This window comes from Dryobates pubescens, chromosome 8 (genome assembly GCF_014839835.1).
Source record: "Dryobates pubescens isolate bDryPub1 chromosome 8, bDryPub1.pri, whole genome shotgun sequence".
In the NCBI taxonomy this organism is placed as follows: Eukaryota; Metazoa; Chordata; class Aves; order Piciformes; family Picidae; genus Dryobates; species Dryobates pubescens.
Genome location: NC_071619.1, coordinates 29,969,921 through 29,996,250, shown reverse-complemented (window position 1 = coordinate 29,996,250; position 26,330 = coordinate 29,969,921). Strand labels below are relative to the sequence as shown.

At 42.7% G+C, this 26,330-nt stretch overlaps 1 protein-coding gene across 1 annotated transcript; it reads right to left on the bottom strand.

Annotated features, from left to right (window-relative positions):
• EGFL6 (EGF like domain multiple 6) lies at nt 1-21,969 on the bottom strand. The gene is made up of 12 exons (XM_054163373.1): nt 21,890-21,969; nt 18,409-18,518; nt 17,979-18,071; nt 15,089-15,208; nt 14,421-14,540; nt 13,241-13,375; nt 12,477-12,599; nt 6,915-7,244; nt 3,574-3,654; nt 2,697-2,783; nt 1,257-1,522; nt 1-147 (listed from the first exon to the last, which is right to left on the bottom strand). Exons 1-12 carry the CDS (start codon nt 21,967-21,969, stop codon nt 49-51), a joined length of 1,644 nt encoding a protein of 547 aa, XP_054019348.1. The 3' UTR covers nt 1-48.
• Nucleotides 21,970-26,330: the final 4,361 nt, after the last annotated feature.

Here is a 26,330-nt window from a genome sequence, read left to right as displayed (position 1 = left end):
CCTGGCAAAAATTAAACACAGGACTAGATCCATGTATTCAGGTGTCCATTATGAGTCATCCTCTGGACAGTGACCAGAAATTAGTATAACATTGTCCACTCCAATTTCTCCAGTTTTTCCCTTCCCACGTTCTGATTCAAAAGTGATCTGTCATGAGAGAAGAGATGTAGTAATAGTGAAAACATAGTTTATTCAACTGTTTAGCAATTAGTTATAATCTGAGGAATGTTTGACCACAGTACAGGACTTAATGACTTAAATCCTTGCAGCTTTCAGAGTTTCCTTGTATTATCTGAACTAGACATAATCCTCTGCATACATTTACAATACCAAATTAATAAGATTACTTCTTTCTGTTGTACAAAGAAAATGCAAATTGAGGGAAGTCCTATTGCAATAAAGCAGTTTTATCACAGTATGTGATGTTAGTGCACTTTATTTCTTGAAGACATTACAGCTGTTTGGATTTGATCTATTTGGATCCTTAGGGTTTGAGTGTATTATACACTACATGTATTTACTCTCTCTCTTGGTAGTATCTATATGCATACACAGTATAGTATCCATACTACAGAGAGAGAGTAGTTTCATTTTTATGAATAGGATACCTGGGGTTTTATTTTATAGTTTGGTTCTCCTTCATGCAAGGGCTTTTCTACATCATTCCAGCAGTGCAAAGTTTCATTTATACTCATGGTATTCAGTTATACAGTGGAAGCCTTTACAAAGTAAAGCAGACCCTGGTATTTCAAGGAGAAATTTGCTGAAGCACAGGTTAAGTAATTTCTCTGTGGCCAGTGTTCCTTCTTGGATAGTATGTTGTGTTCCTAGGGTGACTGCCCACCTTTGATTTTATGTGATGCCCCCTTTTGCACTGATTATCTGATTCAGTGTGGTTGGAGAGTATCTTCTTCTATGTAACAGGGATAATTCTCGTTTTTCCAGGAATATGTACGTGCGTCTGTTGCATAAAATATCAACCAGACTTTCCTTGTTTGTGTTAATTTACAATCTGATACAGTTTTTACAAAGGATTACTGGCATCAGTGTTTTAACCATCTGGAGCAATTCAGTTCTGAAGTTACAACCAGATAATAACTTTTCTGCTTCCTAAAATCTATGCTTATGTTTCCCATTAGAAATAATCCTTCCAATTGCCAGTCAGCAATGCCTATGAAACAGTTGGTGGCCACTTGTGGATTAGAAAATTAAGTTGCTGATTATAGTGTTTGGCTTATAAATTGAGTTATACTTACACTGTTGGTTGTTTCAGCCCCCTGAAATATCTCTATTTTTCCAGTTCTCCACCTTTCATCTTTTCCTTTGTCCTGCTCCCAGACAGGAGCATGTTTTTTGTTTGTCAGGAACACCCGAAGCTTCCCCACTCTCTCACCAGCAAGCCGGTACGTAAAAATCAAGCAGTAGCTGGTCTTGGGTCTGAGTTCAGTGAGGAGCAGTTTTAGACGTCCCATATCCTCCTTGTGCCCCACAAAACCTGGGACTGCCATGTAGTACCCATCACCTTGTAATTAAAAAAAGGGAAGAAAATGCATTTTTGATGGACTTGTGTTATTCATTAGCAAAGTGAAGGGATGTTTGCTAAGGCAATACATGGAAACTGTGTTGCTTGAGCAATTTAAAATCAGACTGGAGAAAAGCAGCAGGCAGTGTACTTTGCAAGGAATAAGCTTGCACTGTTGGAAGTCAGATCAGTTTACAGAGGCCATTACTTCATATTTCAGTGGCAATTGCAGTCATTCTTCCTTGCACTTTCATAGGCAAAGCCACCTCAGTTTTTCAAATGCAACAGCCTGGAACATGCTGCTGTGCCTCTACGGTGAGACAATTTCCAGTAGTTTAGCTAGCTTGATACTCTCCACTGTTCTCTGCAGCGATGACAAACTCACAAATGAATTGGTATCTTATTCCTCAAATCCCAAAGGACCAAAGAAATGACAGAGACACACAAGGTGATAAAGGGATAAAACATTTGGGCCTTGTAAAAGTCAGTCACCAGATACAAGGCTGGGGAGACAGGATAAGACCAGGGTAAGGTGTCCCTGGAAATGACAGTACAGAGAAGAGACTTGGGGAAAAGGAAATACATGGGGAGAAAGGATTAGTGAAGAAAAACATGGCTGGAAAGAGGGAAAAACGAGAGAATGTGTGTGTAGGAACTGGAGCAAATGGCCTGCAGGATCTACCAGTCCTTATTGTGGAGCTTCTGCAACTTTTCCTGTGTCACAAGAGAAACAAGTTTCTTCATCCACATCTTTCTATATATGCTGCACAGCGCTCACATGTTGCATTCATGAGGCTCTCTCAGATTTTAGCAAGCCTGCTGTTGGTACCAGATCATTTATCAGGCCCCTTACCCCATTCTGAGGTATTTCTGCCTTGACATTCTGAACAGTTATTCTAATGGACTTTTTTCCTAACCTTTTGACTCATTTGTGTTGAAACATATGACTGGAATTTTCAAAGAAGCAATTTCCACTCCCAGCATTTTCTGCCAACTTTTTTCTTTTATAATCATCGAATCATAGAAACATGCAAGTTGGAAGAGACCCTCAGGATCACCAAGTCCAATCAATGACCCTACTCTACAAAGTTCATCATATTCTATTTTCTCCCTCCTTTTTGGCGGGGGATGAGCCATCAAACAAAGCATAGTTAGAGGACAGACATTTAAATACCTCCATCTCGATCAGCAGGATTCCAGTCAAAGTCATCATCAGCATCTTGTTTCCAGTCACAGACCCCTCGACTGAAACTGCAGTCAACTGGAGAAAAATAAAAGGCAACAGACTCAGAGATAAGAGGAGCACTACCTCATAAGTACTGATAAAAATTTGCTCTTTATTCACCCAGTTATTATTGTATAGGTCATCCTTAAAATTCTCTGCAATCTGCGTTCTGAGTGTGTTGACTTCTATTAAATTGCTAAAAAGCAAAATATTAGAATTTATGTAGCAATTCTTCCTTTAACTCACAGGAAAAGCTGTTGTGTCTTCTTTTTGCCAATCTCCCATCTGCATCTGAGCTTCTGTGCTGTGACTTCTGTACACTGAGTGCTTGCTAATGATTACATATAGTTGGAGCTGTTAATTTTTAACTCTAGCATCATAAATGGTTTGATATCTGCCAGCCTTAGAGCTTTCCTCTCTCTATTTGTTATGCTGTTGTAATCAGCTGAGATGCTCCAATGCCAGTTCTATCCATTGAAAGAGAGAAGCTGGCCTCCCATGAGAGGAATCTTTTACATCAGCACTCTACTACATAGAGCTGGAAATAACCCAAATCAGTTGACCTTTAGAGCACACTGAAAAAGAGAGTCACTCAGAGTACACCACAGCCTTCGTGACTGTGCAGATCAAAAGCACTACATGCACAAAAAAGGACACAAAACCAGCATCTCACATTCCAGTGTGAGAATGTTTTGGCCAGGTACTGTGTCTAACACACTCACCAAACTTTTATGTTAAAGGCTTTTAAACTGGTTCTGGATAGGCTAATACAGGTTGTCATGAAAACATACAGGAAAATAAATACTTTGGAATAAAAGCAATCTACCTTCTTGCTCTGGTCTCGACACTGGAACTTTTTTCTTTTCCAGGAAAGGGCCAAATGCAGCTGCTTCTTTCAGCCTGGGTACTAGGGAAAACAACTTGTCAAGTGCTGAGTCATCATGGGAACAGAAAATAAAACTTAATTCCTTTATACCAGTTGCCATCAAACTCACATTCCTAACCCAAATTAGATACCAACTCTGAATTTTAAAGCTTTGGTTGAATGACAGTTTTCCATAGCCTGTGCCTCCTAAGCTGTGGGCAATGGAGCTACAAGACTCACAAGGTTATGCAATGCTGAATATGGTCTTTCTTTGGCATGGTGATTTGCTTTCTGGATGCAAAAATTCAACTAATGATCAAAGCCCCTGAATTCTACCAGACAGTGAAGATGACAACTCAAGGCTTGGCAATACTTTGCCAACAGCAGCCTCAGAAAGTGGGTAGTGTCAGAGATTTTGTAAAAGCCATAAATGTTGGGGGATCTAAGGCATACAGCCCTGTACTCAGTTAAGTAACTGCTGGTGCTGTGTAACAGACACCCCAGGAAATTATTTCTCTGAAGCCATCCTGTCTGCTGGGGTACATGTCCTCCTGCTAACCCAGTCAGTTCTGCTGTCTTTTGAGAAGGAGGGATGTAGAGACTGCCTTACCTCTTTCTCACCCTCCCTGCAACAGCTGGCAAGCATAACTGGATAGCCCATCCTGGTGGAAAACCTTGAACAAGTTCTTTTGTAAGAATTAATTTGTCTTGTGCCAGACTGGAAGAGTCAGCTCAGCATCACAGGTGATGTTTGTAAGGTGCATTCTCTACAGTACTGGCCTAAAGGAGGTAGCTACTTCAGTAGCAGCCTCAGAGACTAAGGCAAAACTGTCTGCAAGCTACAAAGGTACAGAAGTTTGCAAACACTTGTTTACTTTAAGTCATGCTCTAAAATACTCTTAAGTATTTTTAAAGTGCTGTGTTTAAACATCTTTTGTACTTGAGTGATTAATGGAGAGGTGCATTCACTGAAAAAAAAATATAGTCTCAACTTCTTTGTGCAAAGCCTGTGTAAGTAACTATCACACATGAGATCAATGGAAGGTCTGCTTTTACTGGCAGAGGATTCTATCCTTTGCAAACACATGTGCAAATGATACCTAGGATACATGCACAGACACCTATGAAAACAGGAGGAGCTTAAATATATCATTTTAGATGAGTAAGGGAGTATCCTTTGGACTGCTGCCTACAGAAGGTGTTAAAGAAAAGCCTGACAGACCGAAGTTCACTTTTTGGCTGCACCACGTGGGCAGCAGTGCTAAGAAAAACTCAGACTTCCTCAACAGTGCCAGAAATTACTTTTCCCTACTCAGCATTGCTGAGTACATGCTATTAAAAAGTTGCAAATGCCAAGTGTTTTGGAAGTGATCACTTTCACACACTCACACATTTGTTCAGAGAGGAGTTTGTTACCGTGAGATCCACTGAGCTGGGACTTTCCATCAAAATACTCCAACATACAGCCATAAACATCCTCAATTTTAAGAATATACTTACAACCCATTGCAATCCAGAGCCTCCTAGCACCACCATGAAGACTATGCCATCTACTTAACCTTTATTCTCTTTCAAAACTATCAAGAATTGCTCTATGAACACACTAGAGAAAACACACTAATGAGAAGCCCTGGAGGCGCTTCCGGAGGTGCTGAACTGAGCCGAGAAAGAAGACTCCTGCAATCTCACAAGCTTTCTGATCAATTGCCAGGAGCATGTCCTCTCTTGTTGCCCTTGCAGCCTTCCCCTCACCCAGGCCATTGCTTATATCACCTGGATAATATTCTTACTTAAGGCAAGGATTAATATATCTTTCTCCAGATGAGTATGTCTACATGTATGCATTTAGGAACAGGCACATACAGATTAGGTGTTAGGTTTACTGTCATGCCATAAGCTTGGCCTTTCACTTAAAGAAAGAGGCTCAGGCTGTGAAAACCCTTGCCAAATTGAGGAGGGCTATTAAAATGTGATCAGTTCTGGAAAGAGTAGAGTGATTTAACAGAAGACAACAGCTGCCAGAATGATTTATTTATTGTGTTATTGAATTACACTTGAATTTACTTGAGGGATATACATGCAGGTGTAGCTGTGTGCTCCAGATCCTCCAAGTGAAGAACTGTCATGCACAAAGAAAGGGCCAATTTTATATCCAAATCAGTTTTTGTTGTCAGTACCAGGCATTACATTTACTAGAAGTTATCACCTGGATATTATGAGATGTGGTAAGCGTCATCTTTAGAACAAGGGGCAATGGATATAGACCACAGCACAGGAGGTTCCACCTCAACATGAGGAGGAACTTCTTTAATGTAAGGGCCATGGAGCACTGGAGCAGGCTCCCCAGAGAGGTCGTGGAGTCTTCTCTGGAGAGTTTCAAAACCTGTCTGGATATGTTCCTGTGGGACCTGCACTAGATTCTATGGTACTGCTCTGGCAGGGGTGTTGGACTCAATCTTGGGAGGTCCTTTCCAACTCCTGACATCCTGTGATCTTGTGGTAATCTTAAAGAAAGGCTTCCAAGAAACCTTACTTATTGGAATGTGCCTACATTTTGCATCAGACCATCATATGACATAGCCAAAATCCAGAGTTTGCCCCTCTTAAGTACTAGCAAAGAGTCAGCATTGATCTTTGCAGCAATTCTGCTGTCAAGTGCTTATAAATATTTCATTTATTATTTACCATAACTATGAGCAGAACCTGTTAGTATCACACCCCTAAAAGTGACAGACTAGCAATATTCTTGCAGTTATGTTTGGACAGAAGAGCTTTTGCCCTCCCAGAAATTACAGCTACAGGGAAGCACACTTGCTGAGGGTAAATACCCCTTCAGGTTCCACCAGTATTCTGCAGTTAATTAGTTAGCCTTTTAAGGTCACAGTACATTAGAGGTTGAAAGGGACCTCCAGAGAACAATGCACACTACTTAGGGTGCCTTATCACAAATCAAAGCTAATTATTGTGTGTTACTAGTAACGAAGCAGCACACTACCTTGTGTTGCTGGAGTTTCTGTGAAGAAAATGAGGAGAAGCTATGTGCTATATCTGAGCTGTGCTGAAAGCACAGCCTGCAGACCACCTCTCAGGATGGTGCACTCCCTCTCTGCACACGCTGGCTGCAGACAGATTCCCCTAAAAGGCAGCTTCAGTACTTTTAGTCTCACCAGTAGGTATGTTAGGTTTTCATTTTCTAGAGGTAAATTCTGAATAAATATCTGTAGTGGTTTGTGATGAATCTGTTGGTGTTTGTGTGTGGTTTTACACTGAAACCAGGTCTTTTTTTAAATGAAAAAACTTACCAAAGACATCTCCTCTAAGGCTTTGCTCATGGTCAGTTTGATTCTCAAAATCTTCCTTCTCCTCTTCATCTGACTCTTCATCTGACTCTTCTGCCTCTTCTTCAGTTTCTTTCTCTTCCTCACTGTAGCTTTCACCAAGACCCATACCATCTCCATAGTCCAATAACTGTAAGTGGGTCTTAGAAGGCAATGTCTCAGATGCTTCTGGAATCACATTCTTGATTGTTTCATCTTTTTTCACGCTGTTTTTGTGTGCAAGAAGTTTCTTAATTGTGTCCTTAGATGTTCCAGAGATCCTTGCAATTTCCTTCACTGACTTTTCAGGGATAACTAGAACCAAGAAGAAAACATTTAATACTCATCTAAGGACTCTTTCAAAGTCAGTTGAGATTATTCAACTCTGTAAGACAAAAGAAAAAAAAAACCTGAATTTTGAGTTTCCCCTATTACGAAGTATGACAAAGTCAAATATCCTCTACCTCCAGACAAAAGTCTCAAAGCATTCACTAGTAAAAGGACAGTTTTTCATTTACATGGCAGCACTGATTTTGAAATCCTGCTTTCCTGTCAATGTATTGACTTTTAAGACAAAAGCTTCCCCCCCCATATAATCAAACTATGTTTGGATACTCAAATGAAGGACACTCTTCATAGGAACACATTTGAAGATGCATTTCTAGGGATGTGGGGAAGTAGGATTTATCACCAGTGGTGAAACACAGTACCAGCACAAAGGGTTCCTGTAAGACAGTTATGTTGGCCAGCTGTTCTTTTAAGGTAGAAAAATTATCAGGTTATGTGAAATAAGAAGAGATATTAGTTATGTATTAGGAAAAACTTGCTTACTACCCTTGCTATGGGATGCTAACACACAGGAGCAAGTTCAAATAATCTTAGTGGCTATCACTAGAACTTTTAAAACATTGTTAGGCTACCACCTGTCATTGATATAGTAGATATGATCTGCCTCAGAGCAAAAGAACAGTCTAACTGATCTTTAAATCCCTTCCAGATGTTCTCCTCTGTCATCTGACAGAGACCGATAGCTCTTTGTGCAGATGTCCAAATCATACCTGGGGATTAAAGCCAGGACCACTTTGGATCAGCTTGTTCAAGGTATATGTACAGTACAAAGCAAATTCAGAGGACAAATTATGGCAATCCTGCAGGTGTTGTTTTTCATTGGCAACATCAGTTACTGATCAACATCAGTTGAGGAGCACCACTGTGTCAAAACTAGGTCTGTAAGGGTTTGTGTGACAACTACACAAGTTTTAGAGAAGATCTAAATCTGAGGAGCTCATCCCACCATTAAGAATTACACTACACAAATTCCCTAGCTGTCCCAGTACCCAGGATGTTGAGGAAGGTGGTGTCCTTGGAGTTTAACGTGATGGCAATGGACTTTGAGGCTTGAGAAAAGGAGGCTTTTGGAATCAACTCAGGATTTCATGATTGTTATAACACGAGCAGTCAGTATGCAATGATATACCCTGCCCCTTAGTGCTGGCCACAGCCTGAGCCTGCATGGGGGAGCAAGGACTGTTAAGCAGCAGAGCACAACTGTGTCATAAGCTACCGACAGCCTTCTGCAGTTTGAGGCCTTTATGTGATGTATGCAAGAAAAGAGAGCTGAGCAGTCCCAGTGTGTTGTACACTGGGGGATAGAAACTGTTTCCACCAATGAGTCAGACTAGCCTTATATACTGCCTCCCATCTTTGATTCTCAGTCAGTATTGAGAATGCTGCAGTGCCTACAGGCTTTTTGGATTGCAAATGGTAGGGCAAGACAACTATTTTTTACTTCTGCTTTTGCTCTCTAGTAATTGCATTATCAGGGCAAGAATACGTTCCCTTTTGCTTCTCACATCGTCATAACAACTTTATAATAGTATTTTGAGAGAGAGGGACTGGACTTATAACCTTGAGTAGCAGCTTTTTATGTGTGTTTCTTTTAATTAATTTCTGTTGGAATAGACCTTTAAGATCATTGAGTCCAAGCATTATCTAACTCTTCCAAGTCTGGTGCTAAACCATGTCCCTTAGTACCACATCTCCGAGTCTTTCAAACACCCCCAGGGAAGGGGATTCAACTGTCTCCCAAGAGTCTATTCCAGTGTTTCAGAACCCTTTCAGTGAAGAAATTTCTTCTAACATCCAATCTAAATGTCCTCTGGTGCAACTTAAGGCCATTTCCTCTCTTTCTATCACTAGTTCATGAATCATGGCAGAGGAAAAAGCATCCCTTGGTAAAACAGAACCATAGTCTGATAAGAAAAGGGGAAAGTCCCCTGCATATATATACATTACTGGAAAATAAAGTTCTACCACTGTGAATTTGTCACAAATGCAAATGTCACTACATGCTATTTAGTATCCCAGCAACAGAATCTGACTCTCTTGGTATGCTCACTGGAGCAGTCAGGGTTTTTTAAGCTGCAGTTGGAAGTATAAAGCAAATGGATGCAAATAAAAATATGAAAGCAACCCCCCTGAGGATTTTGATTTTCTTTTCCTTTGGATAAATCTTGTAGCCTTGCTTGTCAGGTACTTAAAATTTAACCCTTTATTAATCCTGCACTAAGCAAGCCTTTCCTCTGGGGGATTACATCATGAAGGATGTAAGGGTCTACTAGATGTAACCTGAAAATGCAGCAATACAAATTAACAGGAAAGCTTAATTCCAAACAAATTTCCTCCTAACAATCAGTAACAAGAAACTTTGGGCTGTTAATATAATAAAGAGGATGTGGAGATTTTTCAAGCCAAGACTGACTGCTCAGCGAATCTGACCATCTGCTTTTAGTTTCTGCTTTGAAGGCTTCCTAGTGAAATGAGAAATTCTTACAATAACCTCTGTGGTGTCAGAAAACCAATCTCTTTGTATGTGCAAAACTAAGCAGTGCAGAAAATCAGCTGACAGGAGCGACAAAGATAGGGGATGAAAACATGTAAATCTCCAGACTTCCAGACTCCAGTGTGCTGCCGCAGTATGTAAATCTTCGAGGGACAAAGAGGGACTAGACACCAGTCATGTTTCAGGGTGTATCATTAGTATCTTTCTAAACTGCACTAAGCTTTAGAGTAGCCAGAGGTGTGGATTTAAGGCTTTTTACATCTATCCATAGATTGCAGAAGCCAAGTCAGATCTGTTGAATCCACTACCTGTGGACTTGTCTGAATGAACAGCTCACCTTCTCTGACAATCTGGGGTGCTACAACTGAGGCAGGGATTTTTTCAGGACCATTTGCCCCAAGACATGTATATAAATCCACAGGTGTTGCTCACAAACATTTGTTCATTTATTCATCATGTGGCTCCATGTCCATGCTTTTCATCACAGCTCTCATTGGTGTACTTTCCATCAAGAAAATGCCTCCTGCTTTTACACAGTTCATTTTTTGCCCAAGTATGAAAATACCTCAGCTTTCAAGGACATTTTATTTCCTTCAACTAGAGAGAATTAAGGTAAGAGGAGGAAAACCAAAAGCAAATACCATCCATGGGCTAAAACTAAATCTTTTCTGTCAGCAGTTGCTGTACAAGATTATAAGACCACAGAAATGGCTTAATGTATGATGCCTCATGACCAAGTTGTGAAAGTTGAGTTGGAAAAAAAATATATTGAGAGCACGTGCCAATCCCTTGTGTCTGGGCTGCATTCTGTAATGGGAAATACTCAGGGGATGAAACAGGAGAGGGACAGAGTGCTCTGTTTCCCTCCTACACACCTGTGACCGCAGCCAGCTCTGAACATAAGGGGGCTGCGATAGGAGATAGCTTGCTCTACGCTCCTGCAGGCACCACACTGCTTCCACCTTCACACCTGACAATATATTTAAAAACCTGGTGAGAGATAAACCTTGGAGATTGGCTTACAAGCTCTTTTGTAGTGCTCATTACAGTTTCCATATACAAAAGCTGGAGGGAGATGAAGGATACAGACAACCGCTCAGCACATTTAGAGGGAGTCTGTACATGTGAGTAAAGATTACATCAGCAGGACAGTTTCAGAAATCATTCTAAAAGTTTCCAACCTCTTTTAGATAGCCTTAAGACACTCTGAGAGCTTTCATAAATAGGTTAATAACCAGATTCTAGACTATTATTCCTTTTTAAGCACTATGGAATATCCTCTACCAATGTATATTCCTAGCCTCTTTTATTTCTAACATTCTTGCTATGTCATCTAGGGAAGGATGCTTTGAGAATTCAGGTCCAGTTCATCATGCTGGACTGTGCTCAGTACATGACTACACAAGCCAGAAATGCTTCCAGTAGGAAATGTGGGATGACAAAAGCCTAAGTGCTTTTCATTAAAGGCTGACAGCAGTATTTGGCTTCGTGACGAACTGAATACAAGAATCTCACTAGTGATATGACCAGAATTGCTTTTTAAACTTTGACATATTGTTGTGTCAAACTCAACTTTTCTTAGGACTGGTAAGACAATAGGAAAGAAAAATCATGTATGGGGCTTAGGGATTACCCCATCAGCAAAAAAAGGAACATGAGTAATAAAGAGGCATAAAAGGAGTTGGCATGACTTTGTATCATCGAGTTATCCAGCAAAGCATAATAAAGAACAGTAACATCTGCCTCTATCCAGACAGTAACAAGACTGTCATTATTGAGGTCCTTAGAGCCATGTCTGAAGCCTGCAGGCTGTAAGTTAGTTGTGCTTTTTCCTGTAATTTTGTAGTTTCCTACCAAAAAAAAAAAAATTGAATAAAAAATAGGTTCATTTTCTCCCCAGGAAACTTAATTGCATATGGAACCTTGTGAGACTCTAGTCTTAAATAAAAGCTGAAATACACAGAGAAACATGTGATGAGGGAAATGTGGTTTTTCAATGCACAATAGGAGATCAGGAAACACATGAATCTGAGAACAGCAACAGATTGCAGCAAGACAGAGGCCAGATGTGGGAATGGCTGGGAGCCTTTTAGGGTGTATTTGAAAGGTTACATCTCTATAGATTTCTCAATTAATTGTGTGCTAGAGACAGTTCAGAAACAGCCACCAGCATTTAATGCATCAAGGTGCTGAATGGCAAAAAGATGCCTAAATGATCAGAGGTTAGAGCCAGGCAATGACAACATTATAGAAAGGTTTTCAATATTCAATAGATAAAGTCAAAACTAAGTTAAGATGAGTTTACCACAGAAGTAATGGCTTTCCTCCCTTCTCTCATATTTGCTGAGTTAGCTTGAAACTCTTCTGGAAGGGACTGCACGGCCCTCCAAGGGGCTAGCAGTGGGAGCTCAAGGAAAATACACAGTAGACTTAAAGCTATTTCCTCTGTTTCTTCAGCATGAATTCTATTCTCTGTTCTTAGTTACACTATGAGACTTGGGGAACTCATAGTCAGTAGGAACTTGACCAAATACTTGCAGCAACTATGCAATGACACATACAAGCAACACATTCTTTTGTGGAGAGAATTGCTCGGTCAGTACTGCAGCACTGTTTGTGCTGTTTGCTAGAAAATGCCTTATAACCATAAATCATTAGAGGAAAAAAACACCATAGTGATATTCCTGACACCCAGTGGTACTCACCAGCACAATTGAATCCACTTCCTTGGTAGCCTTGTTTACATTTGCACTTGAAGGATCCTTTGGTATTGAGGCAGTCTGCATGGGGATTACACCTGTGTGTATTTGTCACACATTCATTTACATCTAGGGAAAGATATAAATGCTTCAGTGAAAACTACACTGAAACCCAATCTTCACGACTGCCTGTGCCTGCCATCTGCTTCTGGGTATTGTAAACACCAGTGTTGGACCAAAATGGCCCAGAGAACATTTGAAGCTAAAGAACTCTCACTAGGAGAGAATGCCTAGTGTCAGCTCCAACTGCACAATTACTGGCATATGCATCTATGGAAAATGTAGGGCATCTCAGTAAAGACAAAGAGAATGCAGTGGTTTTCTGACTGAGAACAGGATTCAAACTGTGGGTAGTACATGCTCTTGTATTAACAGAATGAGAAAGGCACCGAGTGTGTGACATTAATTAAAAAACACAACAATTAGACAAAACTATCTGATTCTTTCACTCTAGAAGAAATACAATGGAAAGTAACCCTAAGCATGCCAAGTTGTTGGGATCTTCTATCTCTAACATTCCAGCACACAAGTTATTTTCATAAGGTCCAGAGTTAAAATTCAAGTGCCATCAAGATGATTCTTAGTATGATATCTTTTATCCTGTGCTGAGGAAATATCCCCAGACTAGTGGAACATCCTTCAGGCAATGACAGGAAAGATGCAATGTGGGGACCAAAAAGAACAAGGAAGCATAATCCATGGGCTCTTACCTACACAGTCATAATGGCCATTGACATCTTTCAGTTCATAACCAGGCTGGCACTTGCAGTAGTAGCTTCCAAATGTGTTGATGCATCTGCGGTTGTAAGAGCAGACACCTTTGCCAGAAGAACATTCATCAATGTCTAAAGCAGGAGAAGGGATGCTGGTCAGATCCATGAGAAGGTAAAATGAGAGAGGAAGAACTAGTTGAGATTTGCAAAGGAATTTTTTGGTCCTGGCTATCACAAGTTGTTTAATAAATCAATCCTATAATTTCACATCTAGAGATGACTTTTGCATGTGCTCATATGAATGAAGCAGAAAAACATGAACCACCTCTAAGGAAGATGAGAGACCTGGCTTGGTAAAAGCTAGGGTAACTGGCAGTAAGATTCTCCCACTGGGGATAATGATTTGCCCTGATGTGGAAAGGGTTAAGGGGAAGTCCATAAGTTCCATAGTTTTCCTGAGAAAGGAAATGTCAGAAAATAGTTCAAGAGAAAGCCCCAGAAACAGGAATCAGAGTAGTCATAGCTCTCCTACTGAATCTCTGCATCTCCCCTTGCTGGATTCAGTCAAGACTTAACTGGGCCAAAGTCCCCAGTGGTCAGCCCAGCAAGGTAGATGAACAGGGACAGACATTTTTGGAGAGAGGAGGAAGCCCAGTATGGGAGGAGTCAGAAAACACTATTCAACAACCACTGTAATTAAGTGTTACTAATTTGTTTTGTCATAATATCACATTCAAAATAGAGGTGATTATGACATTTGGCATTTATCCTTCCCTGTCACATTTTTTTATATCTCAGTGACTTTGCATGTAATTCATCATGCTGTGCTGCTGCCCTTAGAATCACCTTAAATTGCTGCTAGACACCACAGTTGGTCTTTTCCTTTTGATCACTTATACACTGTAAATGAACAACAACAGGAAAAACATTTTAAGAAACCTGTAGTCAAAAATCACTTTCTGCCCATGGTAAACCCTTCTGATGTACACTTCTCTCTCCTGTAACCTGCAAGGCATTCCCAGACCTCTCCAGGTTATTTCCTCGTGGCTCTGCCAGGACTCAGGTGTGTCACAAGCTAAAGGACAAGCCGGCTGCACTCGATTCTAGCATGAGGCTTATGTCTGCAGTCCTATGGATCCTATTGAAAACAAGCTGAGAGTGAGCTCTCAAACCATACCAATGCATGTCCTTCCGTCTGGTCCCAGCTGAAGGCCACCTGATGGACAAAGACACCGCACCTGTCCTTTGGCTTCTTCACATCCATACTGGCAATTGACCATGGCACATGTCCTAGAACCTGAAAACATTATTTAAAACAATGAAAGGGGCAAAATGCCAAGCCGGGATCACACACTTAGAGGAACTTAAGCTGTCCTTTATTTTCACCTGTTATGGAACAGGTATCTGAATCTAGCAAGGCACCATCCAGTACACAGGTAACGATTGCCACAGGTTGACTAGAAATCTGAATTGTCAGAGATTATTTTCATTGACCTCTAAACAGAAATGCAGAGGTCCAGATCCTGTATGAGAGATCTGTGTGAGACTAGAAAAGTAGGAGACATTGATTAAGTATACAGGGAGGTATTTCTAAAATCCTGAAGATATCCAGGAAGCAGTAGAGGACAAAAAGAATTCCTTCTCAAGATCAAAATACATGTATGACCTAGTTTCCTTCATCCAGGTACTGCCAAACACTGTCTTTTCAGCTGCTGCCAGTACCAGAGAGCTGAGGCAAAGACCTTATCCTGAATAAGCTAAGTCCATTCATCAGAAGAAAATCTGCTGGGATCAGCTATGACCAGGTAATTGTGGTGTGTCTGTCCTCTCAGCTCTATTACTTACTTGCACATGTGCCATCTGGCATGAGCATGTACCCGTTGAGACAATAGCACTTGTAGCTGCCATGTGTATTCATACATCTGTGTTCACAGGGTCGTGGTTTCAGTCCACATTCATTCAGATCTGCAGAAGTCATTGGAATGAAGTGAGTGCTGGGTTTGTATACATACATTCATACATAGGGGTGGATAATATTGCCTAATGCCTTGAAATCCCCACAGTAAAATTGCCTGGATTGAAAGTGAGCCAACCCCTCACAAGATGAGAATTCAACAGACCATCTGTCTGCAAGACTGCTAGCAAGACTGACATGTACAGACTTCTACAGCTGAAAAACCAATGCAGTCTGGACACATCTGGCAGCTTGTTAGGAAGACATGGGGGAGTGAGGAGAGAATTGTAGCTACTCTCTGGGAGTTATTTTTCTTGATTTCTCTGATTCTAGCTGGATACTTTAGCCCTCTGGTTGACCTCTGTACTGTAAAGGCAAAAATGAGACTAAGAACAGTTAATCAGCTGGAGATAAAGTGAAACAAAGACTACTTTTTTCCCTGAGCTACATATTGGCACCAAGGTTATCAGCAGCAGAAGTTAATATATTAAGAATTTTGTGACTAAGAATAAAAGGAGCAATCTAAACATTCTCAAAATCCTGAGAATAAAAAGCATCCTAAATCCTTTTTGAAATCCAGGATTTAAAAGGCTTCAGAGAAACTAAACTAACTTCAAATTCCCTATAGCTGTCTTTCACAGGGAGAAAACTAGAATCCTGAAGTGTTGAATTTGTGTGGTATAGGCACATATTGTGCTGACAATGGTATTGGTCCTGCAACAAGGGGAAAACATTTGTGCTTGTGAATTCTGTGAGCTGAGGCCTCCAGGACTCATTAACAGAATGCACCAGCAGCGTACAGCCCATTCCACATGTGTTTAACAGCACATGTGGCTAATAAATTCAATAGAGATGCAACCCTCCAAGCAAGCACTAAGCTTGTGCAATTCCACTTCTAATGGGAGAAGAAACTGTTCTCATGCTTATGAGCCCTGTAGATGACAGAAAAAACCTCCAGATCATTCAAAGCATAACCTGGGGGGGGGGGGGGTTGTACATATGCAGAAGTATTTGTTGCAGTTCAGTCCAGGGAAGAAAAAGAAAGTTGCATTCTGTTAGTCTATTATTTGAACACAGGGTCTGTTTGAAAAAGGACAACCTATCAGCTTGCAAATCACATTGGATTTTTGTGCTGCTGTGGCTCCACTAAATAACCAAGACTCACTTAAAGAAACTAGAGAGCAAACTGGGGAACAAAAGTTATTCCACTTAGACTATACATTTTCAAAAGTGCTTATCTGCACCTATCTTGCACAATGCACAGATAGCATACACAGCTCTAAAACAGAACTTATGGGCATAAGGCTAATTTAGCTCAGACTTGGTGGCAGACTAATACAGTCCCCTTATCTCTGTTATTTTAGTTAGCTCATGTTGAGATTGTTCAGCAGGGTGTTCTGCAGCAAGAACAGACCACAGCTACATCTGCCAGTAAATTAAAAGTGGAACATTTCTGGCTGCTGGAACACAAACCACCTATATGGCTATACTACTGAAATAGCTCTGGGCCATTTCTAGTCTGTGCCAGCCACCTGGCCATGCTTCAGAAGGCAGAGCAGCCCTGGGAGCTAACAGGCAATTTGCACATGTATGCCACCCAGCCACAGGCTCTTAATCAACTGTAAACCTGCAGAACTGATCTACTTGGCTACAGAGGCTATATCAAATGCAGGTGGAGCTACTGCACAGATCGCACCTAAAAGCTGGAGGTTTCCATGCTGCCTCTTGGTAATGCTTAAGCTGTCAAGCAGTTTGAGATTAAAACAGGTTTAGAGGGTGATACCTACATATGTATTGCACACAACCACAGCTGCTGTTCCATTTTTCTAGTACTGAAGAATTTCTTTCACTGTGAGCAACAAAGGTGCAAAAAGATGGAGGTTTCCAAAACACTTAATAGCACAGCTTTATAAACATAATGTTAGAAAGATAGTATGTAACAAATTAGTTGTTTTGACTCTGAAAAATGAGACTGTGTTACTATGTCAGTGTAATGTTTTCAAACAAAGGTTGCAGGTGCTTAGGAAAGTAGCAAGGATAAAGTCATCCATTCATGTGGTCTTTATGTAACATGTCCCTTACAGCACCTGCAATTCACTCGCGGGCACTGCAGTAGGATGGGCTCTCTCCATGCAGTGAACTTCTTTCATCTGACCCAACATATATTGGAACAGGTGAAAAACAAAACACCCCAGCCCTCACCATGGTGTTAGCTGGAAGACATGCATGTCTAATTGCAAGTTTATTGAGGGAAAGTGGTGTATTCCAAGTTTCTGAATACACAGCTATAAAGACTCATAATTCTGGTTCTCAGCAATACCAATCAGCATATGGAAACAGATGGCATTGACCCAGGCAGCTTGAGAATTCTCATGTCTAGCATATAATTGCATGTCTTTCTGATGAGAAGGTTAGTTAAGAAAGAAACATGGACTGCTGGCTAAGAAAACATGTGTTCTGGATTTGACTTCTGTCTCTTCTAATAATTTCATCTATAATCTTTCCATGCCTTAATCCTCTGACTATAAATACAACAGTTTCCCCTTGTCATTAGCCTACAGGAGGTACATGATACAGGTTCAAACTTCTGTGTGCTCAAGGAAGTTTAAAGCTTGCCTGGGATGCTAGAGATGCAAAAGCCTCAAACTCTAAGCTCTATGTAAACAATAAAATACCTTGGTTTACAACTTTGGAAAATGACACAATCCACAGCACAAGATAAACAGACAGAACACCAACAGTTTGGGGGGGTTTTGAAGCAATATCCCCATGTCCACAAACCTTGATTACAGCTTTTCCCTGTAAATCCAGGGAAACATTTGCATTTGTTTGGTCCCACGCACTCGCCATACTTGCAGCCATGCCCACAGACAGCTGGTGGAGTCAGGCAGAGAAAGGAGAGAGGAAAAAGTTAGAAATATTCTATTGGAGAAATTTTGCCCTGCTTAGTTCACATAAAAATTGGTGCACAAGTTCAACATCCTCCATACCAAAGAGTTTTTCAATATGTTTTATGGTTTGGTGTTTTTACCTAAAGCTCTGCTTTATTTGAGGAGATAGTTGATCAAATGCGTTTTATGCACTCACAGTTAAGAGATTTCTCTCCTCAGAAGGTTTTTCTGTAGCTTCTGGCAGACATACATGGAATCCCTTTACTAGTACCAATTGCACAGTGATGGAGAAGAAACAAGTAATAAAGTGTTAACGTTACCTTCACAGTGGCCCTTGTTCTTTTTCCAGCCATAACAGCAATCCAATCTAGAACCATAGCGACACACCCCAGGCTGGCTCACACTCACCAGCTGCCCATGAGCTCTTGAGCTGTGTAAGGAAGGACAAATACCAGCTCCAGAAATCTGTTGCTCTGTATACTCCTTTGTACCTTTCCCTTATGTTTTCTCCACCATCATGCATGTTCATTTGACTGAACCTAGGGCAGCATTCCCAGAAAGGAATGAAAAGTTGCGTTTTGTTGGAGAAACAGGGGAAATGGGAACATTTCTCCTGCAACAAATTAGCTGTGTAACAAATTCTTTTTAATGAGAAACACGGCAAAGGCAAAAAATAGTCAAGTCCCCTGCTAGAATGAGTCATGTGTAATGTCAGTGAAGGCAATGGGGCTGCTCCAGCTTGCATCATGTGAAGAATCTGGATTGAATATGTGATGCCATACGTCACTGCTTTGGATGTGCTGATTCTACAGAAAAGGAGTTTTCTGCACATCAGTCAGCCCCATAAAAGCAAGAGACTTGCAGGCTCATAGACACTGCAGATGTGCACATTGATTGTGTAAGTGCAGTCTTGCACGGGACTACCTGATATTACAAATTAACATTACTTTCATCTGCCAGTAAGCCCAGGGGGTTCTAAGTCCCTGTGCAAACCAGCTGCTGCAGGAGTTGGAAAACATGCAACATTAGTTACCAAAATTGTGGTAGCTGATGGAAATACACAACTGTGTAAGTCTCTAGGTCTGCTCTGTGCTGCAATAGGTGCTGTTTCTCTGAGGTCTATTCTCCCTCTGATTGCTGATAGTTAAGTTCTCTATTACCACATGCCTGTCCTCTCTAAGAATTTATCTTCTTTATCCAAAGTCCTCTCCCCCTACTGCTTTTTCCAGGTCATAATTAAAAATGCACTCTTCAAGGAGTCCAACAACATCTCAAGATTTCAACACAAACTTGCCTTTTAAAATGGAAATGTTCCATGAAACTGCAGATAAAATTAACCTATTTAAACTTTATACACAGTGCCCTAGACAAGATCCTTCTCTTGTTCTGACTTCCACAACAAGCATCAGGTTCAAGCCTACCTTTGGCATTGGGAAAGATCAGCTAGACCACTGAAAGCCCACCTGGATCCCAAAATCTGGGAGAAAACCCAGTTTTGCCAGGTTAGTCCCTCTGACCCACTAATAAACACCATCAGCTCAGCAGCTGCTGTCAGGAATTCAGACTTTTATGCTAAATTTCTTACTTTTGACTGAGAAGATCCTTTCAAGCAGGCAGATCCTTTGAGAGAATGTCATGTGGGAGAAGCAATGCAGACTGAAGGCACAGAAAGGTTCTGATCCCTTCCTATATGATGGTGTGTTAGCCATCACAAGATCACTGTGAGCTACTAACACCACCATATAGTAAATGGGACCTTAAGGAGTTTCAGTTAAAATTCCAGGAAAGATTTACTGCTGCCATTTCAGGTTGTATTATGCACAGTTCTAACATCTATAATGAAGAAATATATATAGTATTTACGATGATAAAAGCTATGAAGAATGACCTGTCTTACAGAGGATGGGAAGAACTTGGCTTCAGCTGAACAAACCAAAAGCTGAGAGAACTCGTTGCTTCCTACTTTGTGTCAGGCAGCTCCAAAAGAGAGAGAAGAGTTTGTTGTGCCAAGTTATATCCATTTGCTCTTGTGCTGCTGTCCATTAATACTCTGAGGGGGCTACAAGAGTATAAACACTGCCACAAGAGAGGTAAGACTCTTGAAGAACCAGGAGAACAAGTCCTACCTGATTTTAAGATATATAGTCTCACAGAAAAACATCTAGTGTTGCCTGTAGCGATATGAACATATTTAGGACCTCATTTAATCAGCTGTTACAGAAAAAGATTGTTACTCTTTGGAGTAGAATCATAGAATTGTTTGGGTTGGAAGGGACCAAGGATCATCTAGTTCCAATCCCCCCCTGCCATGGGCAGGAACACCTCACACTAGATCAGGTTGCTCAGAGCCACATCCAGCCTGGCCTTAAAAGCAATATGGCTCTGAGTAATATGAAGATTATAAATTCTACCCCCAAAGAAGTGTGATCAGTTCAGGGCAAAGCATTCAGATGCTTGGCTGGCTCTAGCCAGTATCTAACTCTTTACCTACAGTGGCAGTAGCAGACAAAACAAACGGTGTGTGATGTGAAGACAGGCCTTAAACTACTACAGCAATACCTTAGACTTCTTGCAGTGATTTATTCAGTTTGATACCAAAGAAGAAAACATGTATTTACAATAAAGTGTGTTCAGAAAGTTCACCTGCTCCACTGATCAAGTGGCTAGGTAGACCTTCCAGTAAAGTGAGGTTGATTGATAGCAATTTGGCTTAGGTAGGTTGTAGTTTCCCAACTTGTTGTGAAACATCATTTTTACTGAAAACATCATTGTTGGCTTCAGCTAACTCTAAGCCATACTTTCTTCTGGAAGGAGATAATGCTCCTGTTTTCTGGTTTTACACCTTTCAAAGTGTTTGAAATGCAAATACACAGCATCAAGAAACAACTAACATGAGCATTTAAACAGAGCTCTGCATTGAAAGCAAGTGTTTTCTCCAAGAGCAGATCTGGAGTTCGTAAGTTTCCAGTTCCTGAGGAGCTGACCACTTGATCACTGCCTGGCATGTGCTGGAACAACACACAAACACTTGTTGATTAAAGACATTCCCATTCACAAACCTGATACTAAACAAATAAACCACAGAACGTCTTGAGGGTTTCATTCCTGATGGCTGTGAATTCTCCTTTTAGTAGCTACTCTCTTCCTGCAGCACTTGTAGCCTTTTATTTGCTTCCAAAGAACCAGGATAGGGAACACTAGAATGATTTCATCTGGAGTAAATAGCTTTATTCATCCTCTCTCAATATCTCATTCTGTTTCTGGAGTGTACCTGCCTCTGAAGATCATGACAACGGTCATGGTAGGTTGATCTTGAAGCACCTGCTTACACAAGCAAACCAAACTCTAGAGAGACTCACACCTTTCTATACGTGCTGCAGCTGTTCTCACCGTTTAAATCTCCATCAGTGCACTGAAGTTACCTTTTTACCCTCCGGCGTACAATCCCCCCGGAGCTTTGGTGCGATGACTCGGAGGGAGGTGGCACCTACGCCGGCGGGAAAGCCTTGCTCGTGTCGCCAGCGGCGTTCAGCACCACGGAGCCGTGCTACCTGCTCTGCAGGGAGCAGCCCGGGCTGTGCAGCGTGGCGCCGGTGACTCGCCGCGGCCCCAGGTGGAGCGCAGACTCACCGACAGCTGCGGCGGTCCCCGGCACGGCAGGGAGCGTCCGCTGCCGCCCAGCTCGGCCACCCGCCGATGACTCCGACCCAACCCCAGGTCTGCCTGCGGAGGCCCCACAGGGCTCTGCCACACATGGCCCCAGGTAGGCTACCGACCACCTTCCCCGGCGCCCCCGCTCACCTGCTCGCGGCTGCCAGCCCGGCGGCGAGGAGGACGGCAAGAAGGAGAGCAAGCAGGGCGCCCTTAGGCGCCGCCACCATCGCCCGGCCGCTGGAGGCGACCCCGGTCCTGGCCCGGCGGCGGTGAGGCAGCGACTGGCTAGCCCTCGGCGGCGGGGCGGGGAGGAACGGGAGCAGGCGAGCGGTAGGACGGGGCTGTATAACCTGGCGGGGCGGGGCCGGCCCGCCTCCGGCCGCGCTCGCCGTGCGCTGCCCCACACGCCCCTGCACGGCGTGGGCAGCGACCCCCGGTGGGACAACAGCTCCGTCGGGAGAGCGGAACAGGGGCGGTGAAAAGAGTGGTCCAGCCGCGAGGAGGGCAGGCTGCAGCTCAGGGAGCTCCTGCCCGACGGGCACGGAGCCACGGCGGTGTACCGCTAGGGAAAGCCGTATCAGCCTGGCAGGCAGTACGGTCTCAGCATCCTCCCTAGAGCTTTTTCCGTCCAACAGTCTGCGCTGTTCCGCGGGCTCGGCTTTCTCAGGTACCGGCACCCGCGCCTTCGGTTCCATCACTGGAAAGTCACATCTGCGCTGAAAACTTTGAAGATTTGCCTTCAGTTGCAGGACCTTACGGCCAGACGTTGCCACAAGCTGCTAAGGCCTCTGCATGAAGTTTGTTTCAGCTGCTAAAGTTCACTGGTTACATTATTTCATGCTAGCCAAGTCCTTTGTGCTTTGGTGGTGCTGCCACAGCATGTGAACTGCCTCACCCCCTTCTATATCCTCCTAGGATAATACTGTAGGGGTCCCATGTTTCATATTAGAGTTCGTTTTTCCAGATTAAGACTGCTCTGTTTTTGCAGTGATGGAGAAACTTGGTTAAGGTGTGAGAGACAGTCAGAGCTCTGTCCACTTTGGTTTACCAGCCAGAGCCCTACTAAACCACACTGTGTGGAGCAACATCCAGAGTCCCACTAAACTGCTTTGGCTGGACAGTCAAAACCCTAATCCTCACAGTCCCATGAAACAGAGCCCTACCACACTTCTACCTATTAGGCAAGCCAGATGCTACATGACTTTGGATGGCCAGCCAGCACCACACATCAGTTGGCCCATCTAAGAAAAGTGATAATCCTGCATGATTTTGCTAATCACCCACATTAGATAGCCAGCTAGCAAAAGCCTTAAAGAACTTCGGCTGCACAGCCACCTACACATCTTAGATTGGCCAACCAGCCAGAACCCTACATGATTTTGGCTGTATATGCAGCCAGAGCCCTGCACCACTTTGGCTCAGGCAGCCAACCATTAAGTGATTTTTGTATGTATAGCCAGCCACAGCTCTAAACCACATGTCCCCATCAAACAGCCAGGGCCCTATAGCACACTGGTAGGACAGCCAGCCAGTACCCCACAGCACTTTGAGTAGCCAACCAGTTAGAATCCAAAACCAATTGGCTAGGCTGGCCAGCCAGAACACTATACTGCTTTTCTGACTGGCCAGAGGTAAACATCACTTGGCCTCCTGACAGAGCCCTGCAGCACTGTCTCTGGACAGCCAGTGAGAGCACACCATTTAGGCTGGAGAGCCAGCCAGAGCCCTTAAACCACTTAGCCCCATCAGACAGCCAGAGCAGTACACCAGACTTTGATGGCTTGCCTGCAAGAGCCCTACAACACCCTGGATGGCCAGAAGACAGGCAGAGCTCTAGTACACTGCTTTGGCTGGCTGTGCTCCCAGAGTCCTACACCACCTAGTCCCAGCCAGAGTCCTACATCACTTTCTCTGGCCAGCCAAATCTGTAGACCACCAGCTGACTCAAGTGATAGGTTGATAGGTCAGACTTGATGATCTCTGAGGTCTTTTCCAACCTTATTGATTCTATGAATATTTCCAAGTGCACACATTTAATTGTTGTGTCAGTACTTTTGAAAGTGTTATAACTGGCTTTGGTCCCAGTTTGAGATGCAGGTAGAAGATGTCTCAGTTATGCTTCATGCACAATCAGCCTGTCTTCCTGAAGTAGATCTGCTATCTTGCCCCAAGGGATAGAAATCTTTGACCGTTTTTGGAGTTCAAAACTATTAATTTCCTTAGGTACACAGATATCTTTCACCACTCAGCACTTCTGTACTGTGTGACTGTCTTCCAGAGTGGCAATTCATCTCACTGCTGCACTTACATTGCTGAGTAGACACCCATGTCTCTGGTCTTTACCATTCTCTCTTGGAAATCTTCTCTCTAACATGTACTCTTAAAACTTTGCATGTGAGCCAGTTATTTCTTAAGCTTCTATGTGGAGATATATTATTATGGGTATTTTTACAACAAACATCTGTGTAGCATCTCATCTGCTGCTAATATGCACATTGTAAAGCTAAGTGTATGTCTTGCATCCCTCCTGGAAAATATTTTTCCTGTATATTTTTTTGCTTCTCAGCTGTGTACATATTTTAAATAAATCTGTACTTTGAAGCCATAGTGTTTGTGTCCAGCTGCCTCTCCCCCTAATACATCCCTCCTTTCCTTAAAGGTGGCTAGTCACTAACATATGCTTTCTATTACCCTGTGTCAAACAGAAACCCACCAGAGTGTTCATTAAGAAGTTTCCATATTTAACCTTTGCATGACAACTTTCAGAGAAAGAGGACCTCCCAGCTTTTTCTTGATGAGCTTTGTTATTTTCTCATCATAAACTCTCAAGAAGGCTTTCAGCAACTCTTCCATTATGCTTGGTTGCTTGCCTGGAAGCTCAGCCTCCAGAAATATACCATTCTATACTCTTCAGTCTTCAAGTCACACTGTGTGGTGTGCTCACCACACTAACTGGAAGATGAGTGCTGTTAAGAGAATTGTTGTGGTTTCAAAATTCATGCGGTATTCCAGGACCTCCTTGTTCACACCACTAACGAGTAGTTTGCTCCCATGAATGCATAACCTGGTTCTAAATTAACCCATCCAGGTGATGAAATCTTGAAAGCAATTACTGTTTCAGCCTGTTTGATAAGGCTGCTTTAATTTCATCTGCAGGTGCTACAGGTTTGGGTTCAGGAAGCTGGAGAAGCTCTGCTTTTTCATAGAATCATAGGATCAATAAGGTTGGAAAAGACCTCAAAGATTATCAAGTCTAACCTGTCACTCAAGACCTCATGACTACTAAACCATGGCACCAAGTACCACATCCAATCCCCTCTTGAACACCTCCAGGGACAGTGACTCCACCGCCTCCCCAGACAGCACATTCCAACGACTAAAACTCTCTCTGTGAAGAGCTTCCTCCTCACCTCCTCACTATGTCCAAGACATAGTGAGGAATACATGTAATAACAAAGAGTCCTTAATAGAAAATGAAACCAATAACAGCATATTAATAATTATTAACTTGTAGATTAATTCATTGTCTGATACAAAGGCTTTTGAACCCCTACAGGATGTCACTCAGGTGGGACATGGGGGCTGTACAGTGTTAGGATACATGCTTATACAAAGAAATTAATTGGTAAATGATGCAGCAAAACTGATCACCAGCCAAGATACCACCCAGAGGAGCTCAGCCTCATAAGGAGCCCCAGCCAGCACCCGTGAAGGATATTGGAGGAGTCATCAATCATTGCCCTAACAACCGGGGGGCCACCAGGCCCCCCGGCCTTTGTTGTCACCACCACCATCACCCAGTGTGCACCAGGGGCACTCACCAGAGATCAGAGGAGGATCCTCCAGCCCAGACGGGCTCAGCTTAGGGCTTCTGCCTTTCCTGGATGGGATTAAATAGGGGAGTGGGTGGGGAGGGGCAAGTGGCCACACCTGGGGTGGGAGGAGACTCCAATAGAGCCCAGGTGCTCTGGGATTTGAGGGGAAAAAGGAGGAAATGGGGCAGGTGAGGGACTTTTAGGGTGGTCATGTAATGATAGGTCTAGGGGGGATGGAAAAAAACTAGAAATGGGTAGATTCAGATTGGATGTTAGGAAGAAATTCTTCCCATGAGGGGGGTGAGAGACTGGCATAGGTTGCCCAGGGAGGTGGTGGAATCCTCATCCCTGGGAGTTTTTAAGGCCAGGCTGGATGTGTCTCTGTGCAGCCTGATCTGGTGTGAGGTGTCCCTGCCCACGGCAGGGTGGTTGGAACTGGATGATCCTTGAGATCTCCTCCAACCCCAACAATTCTATGATTCTAAAACAATTTTGCAGTTTAAGCTGGATGTTAGGAAGACATTCTCCACAGGAAGAGTGATTGGCCATTGGATTGGGCTGCCCAGGGGTGTGGTGGAATCGCCATCACTGGAAGTGTTTAGGAAGAGACTGGATGGGGTGCATGATTAGATGGTGTTGCTAATAGGTTGGACTCGATGATCTCGAAGGTCTTCTCCAACCTGGTCTATTCTGTGTTCTGTATTCTTTCCAATGCAATCTGTGAATCAGTGAGATCCTGACCTCTGTGACACACAAACCACTTGCCTGTTAGT

Excerpts from the sequence above, each read along its gene's own strand:
- EGFL6 (XM_054163373.1), bottom strand. The coding sequence starts at position 21,969 with ATGGTGGCGGCGCCTAAGGGCGCCCTGCTTGCTCTCCTTCTTGCCGTC. Across the intron at positions 18,519-21,889 it reads GGGCTGGCAGCCGCGAGCAG|CTCAAGAGCTCATGGGCAGC; the intron begins GTGAGCGGGGGC and ends TTCCTTACACAG. Across the intron at positions 3,655-6,914 it reads CCTTAGAGGAGATGTCTTTG|TACCCAGGCTGAAAGAAGCA; the intron begins GTAAGTTTTTTC and ends TGTTTTCCCTAG.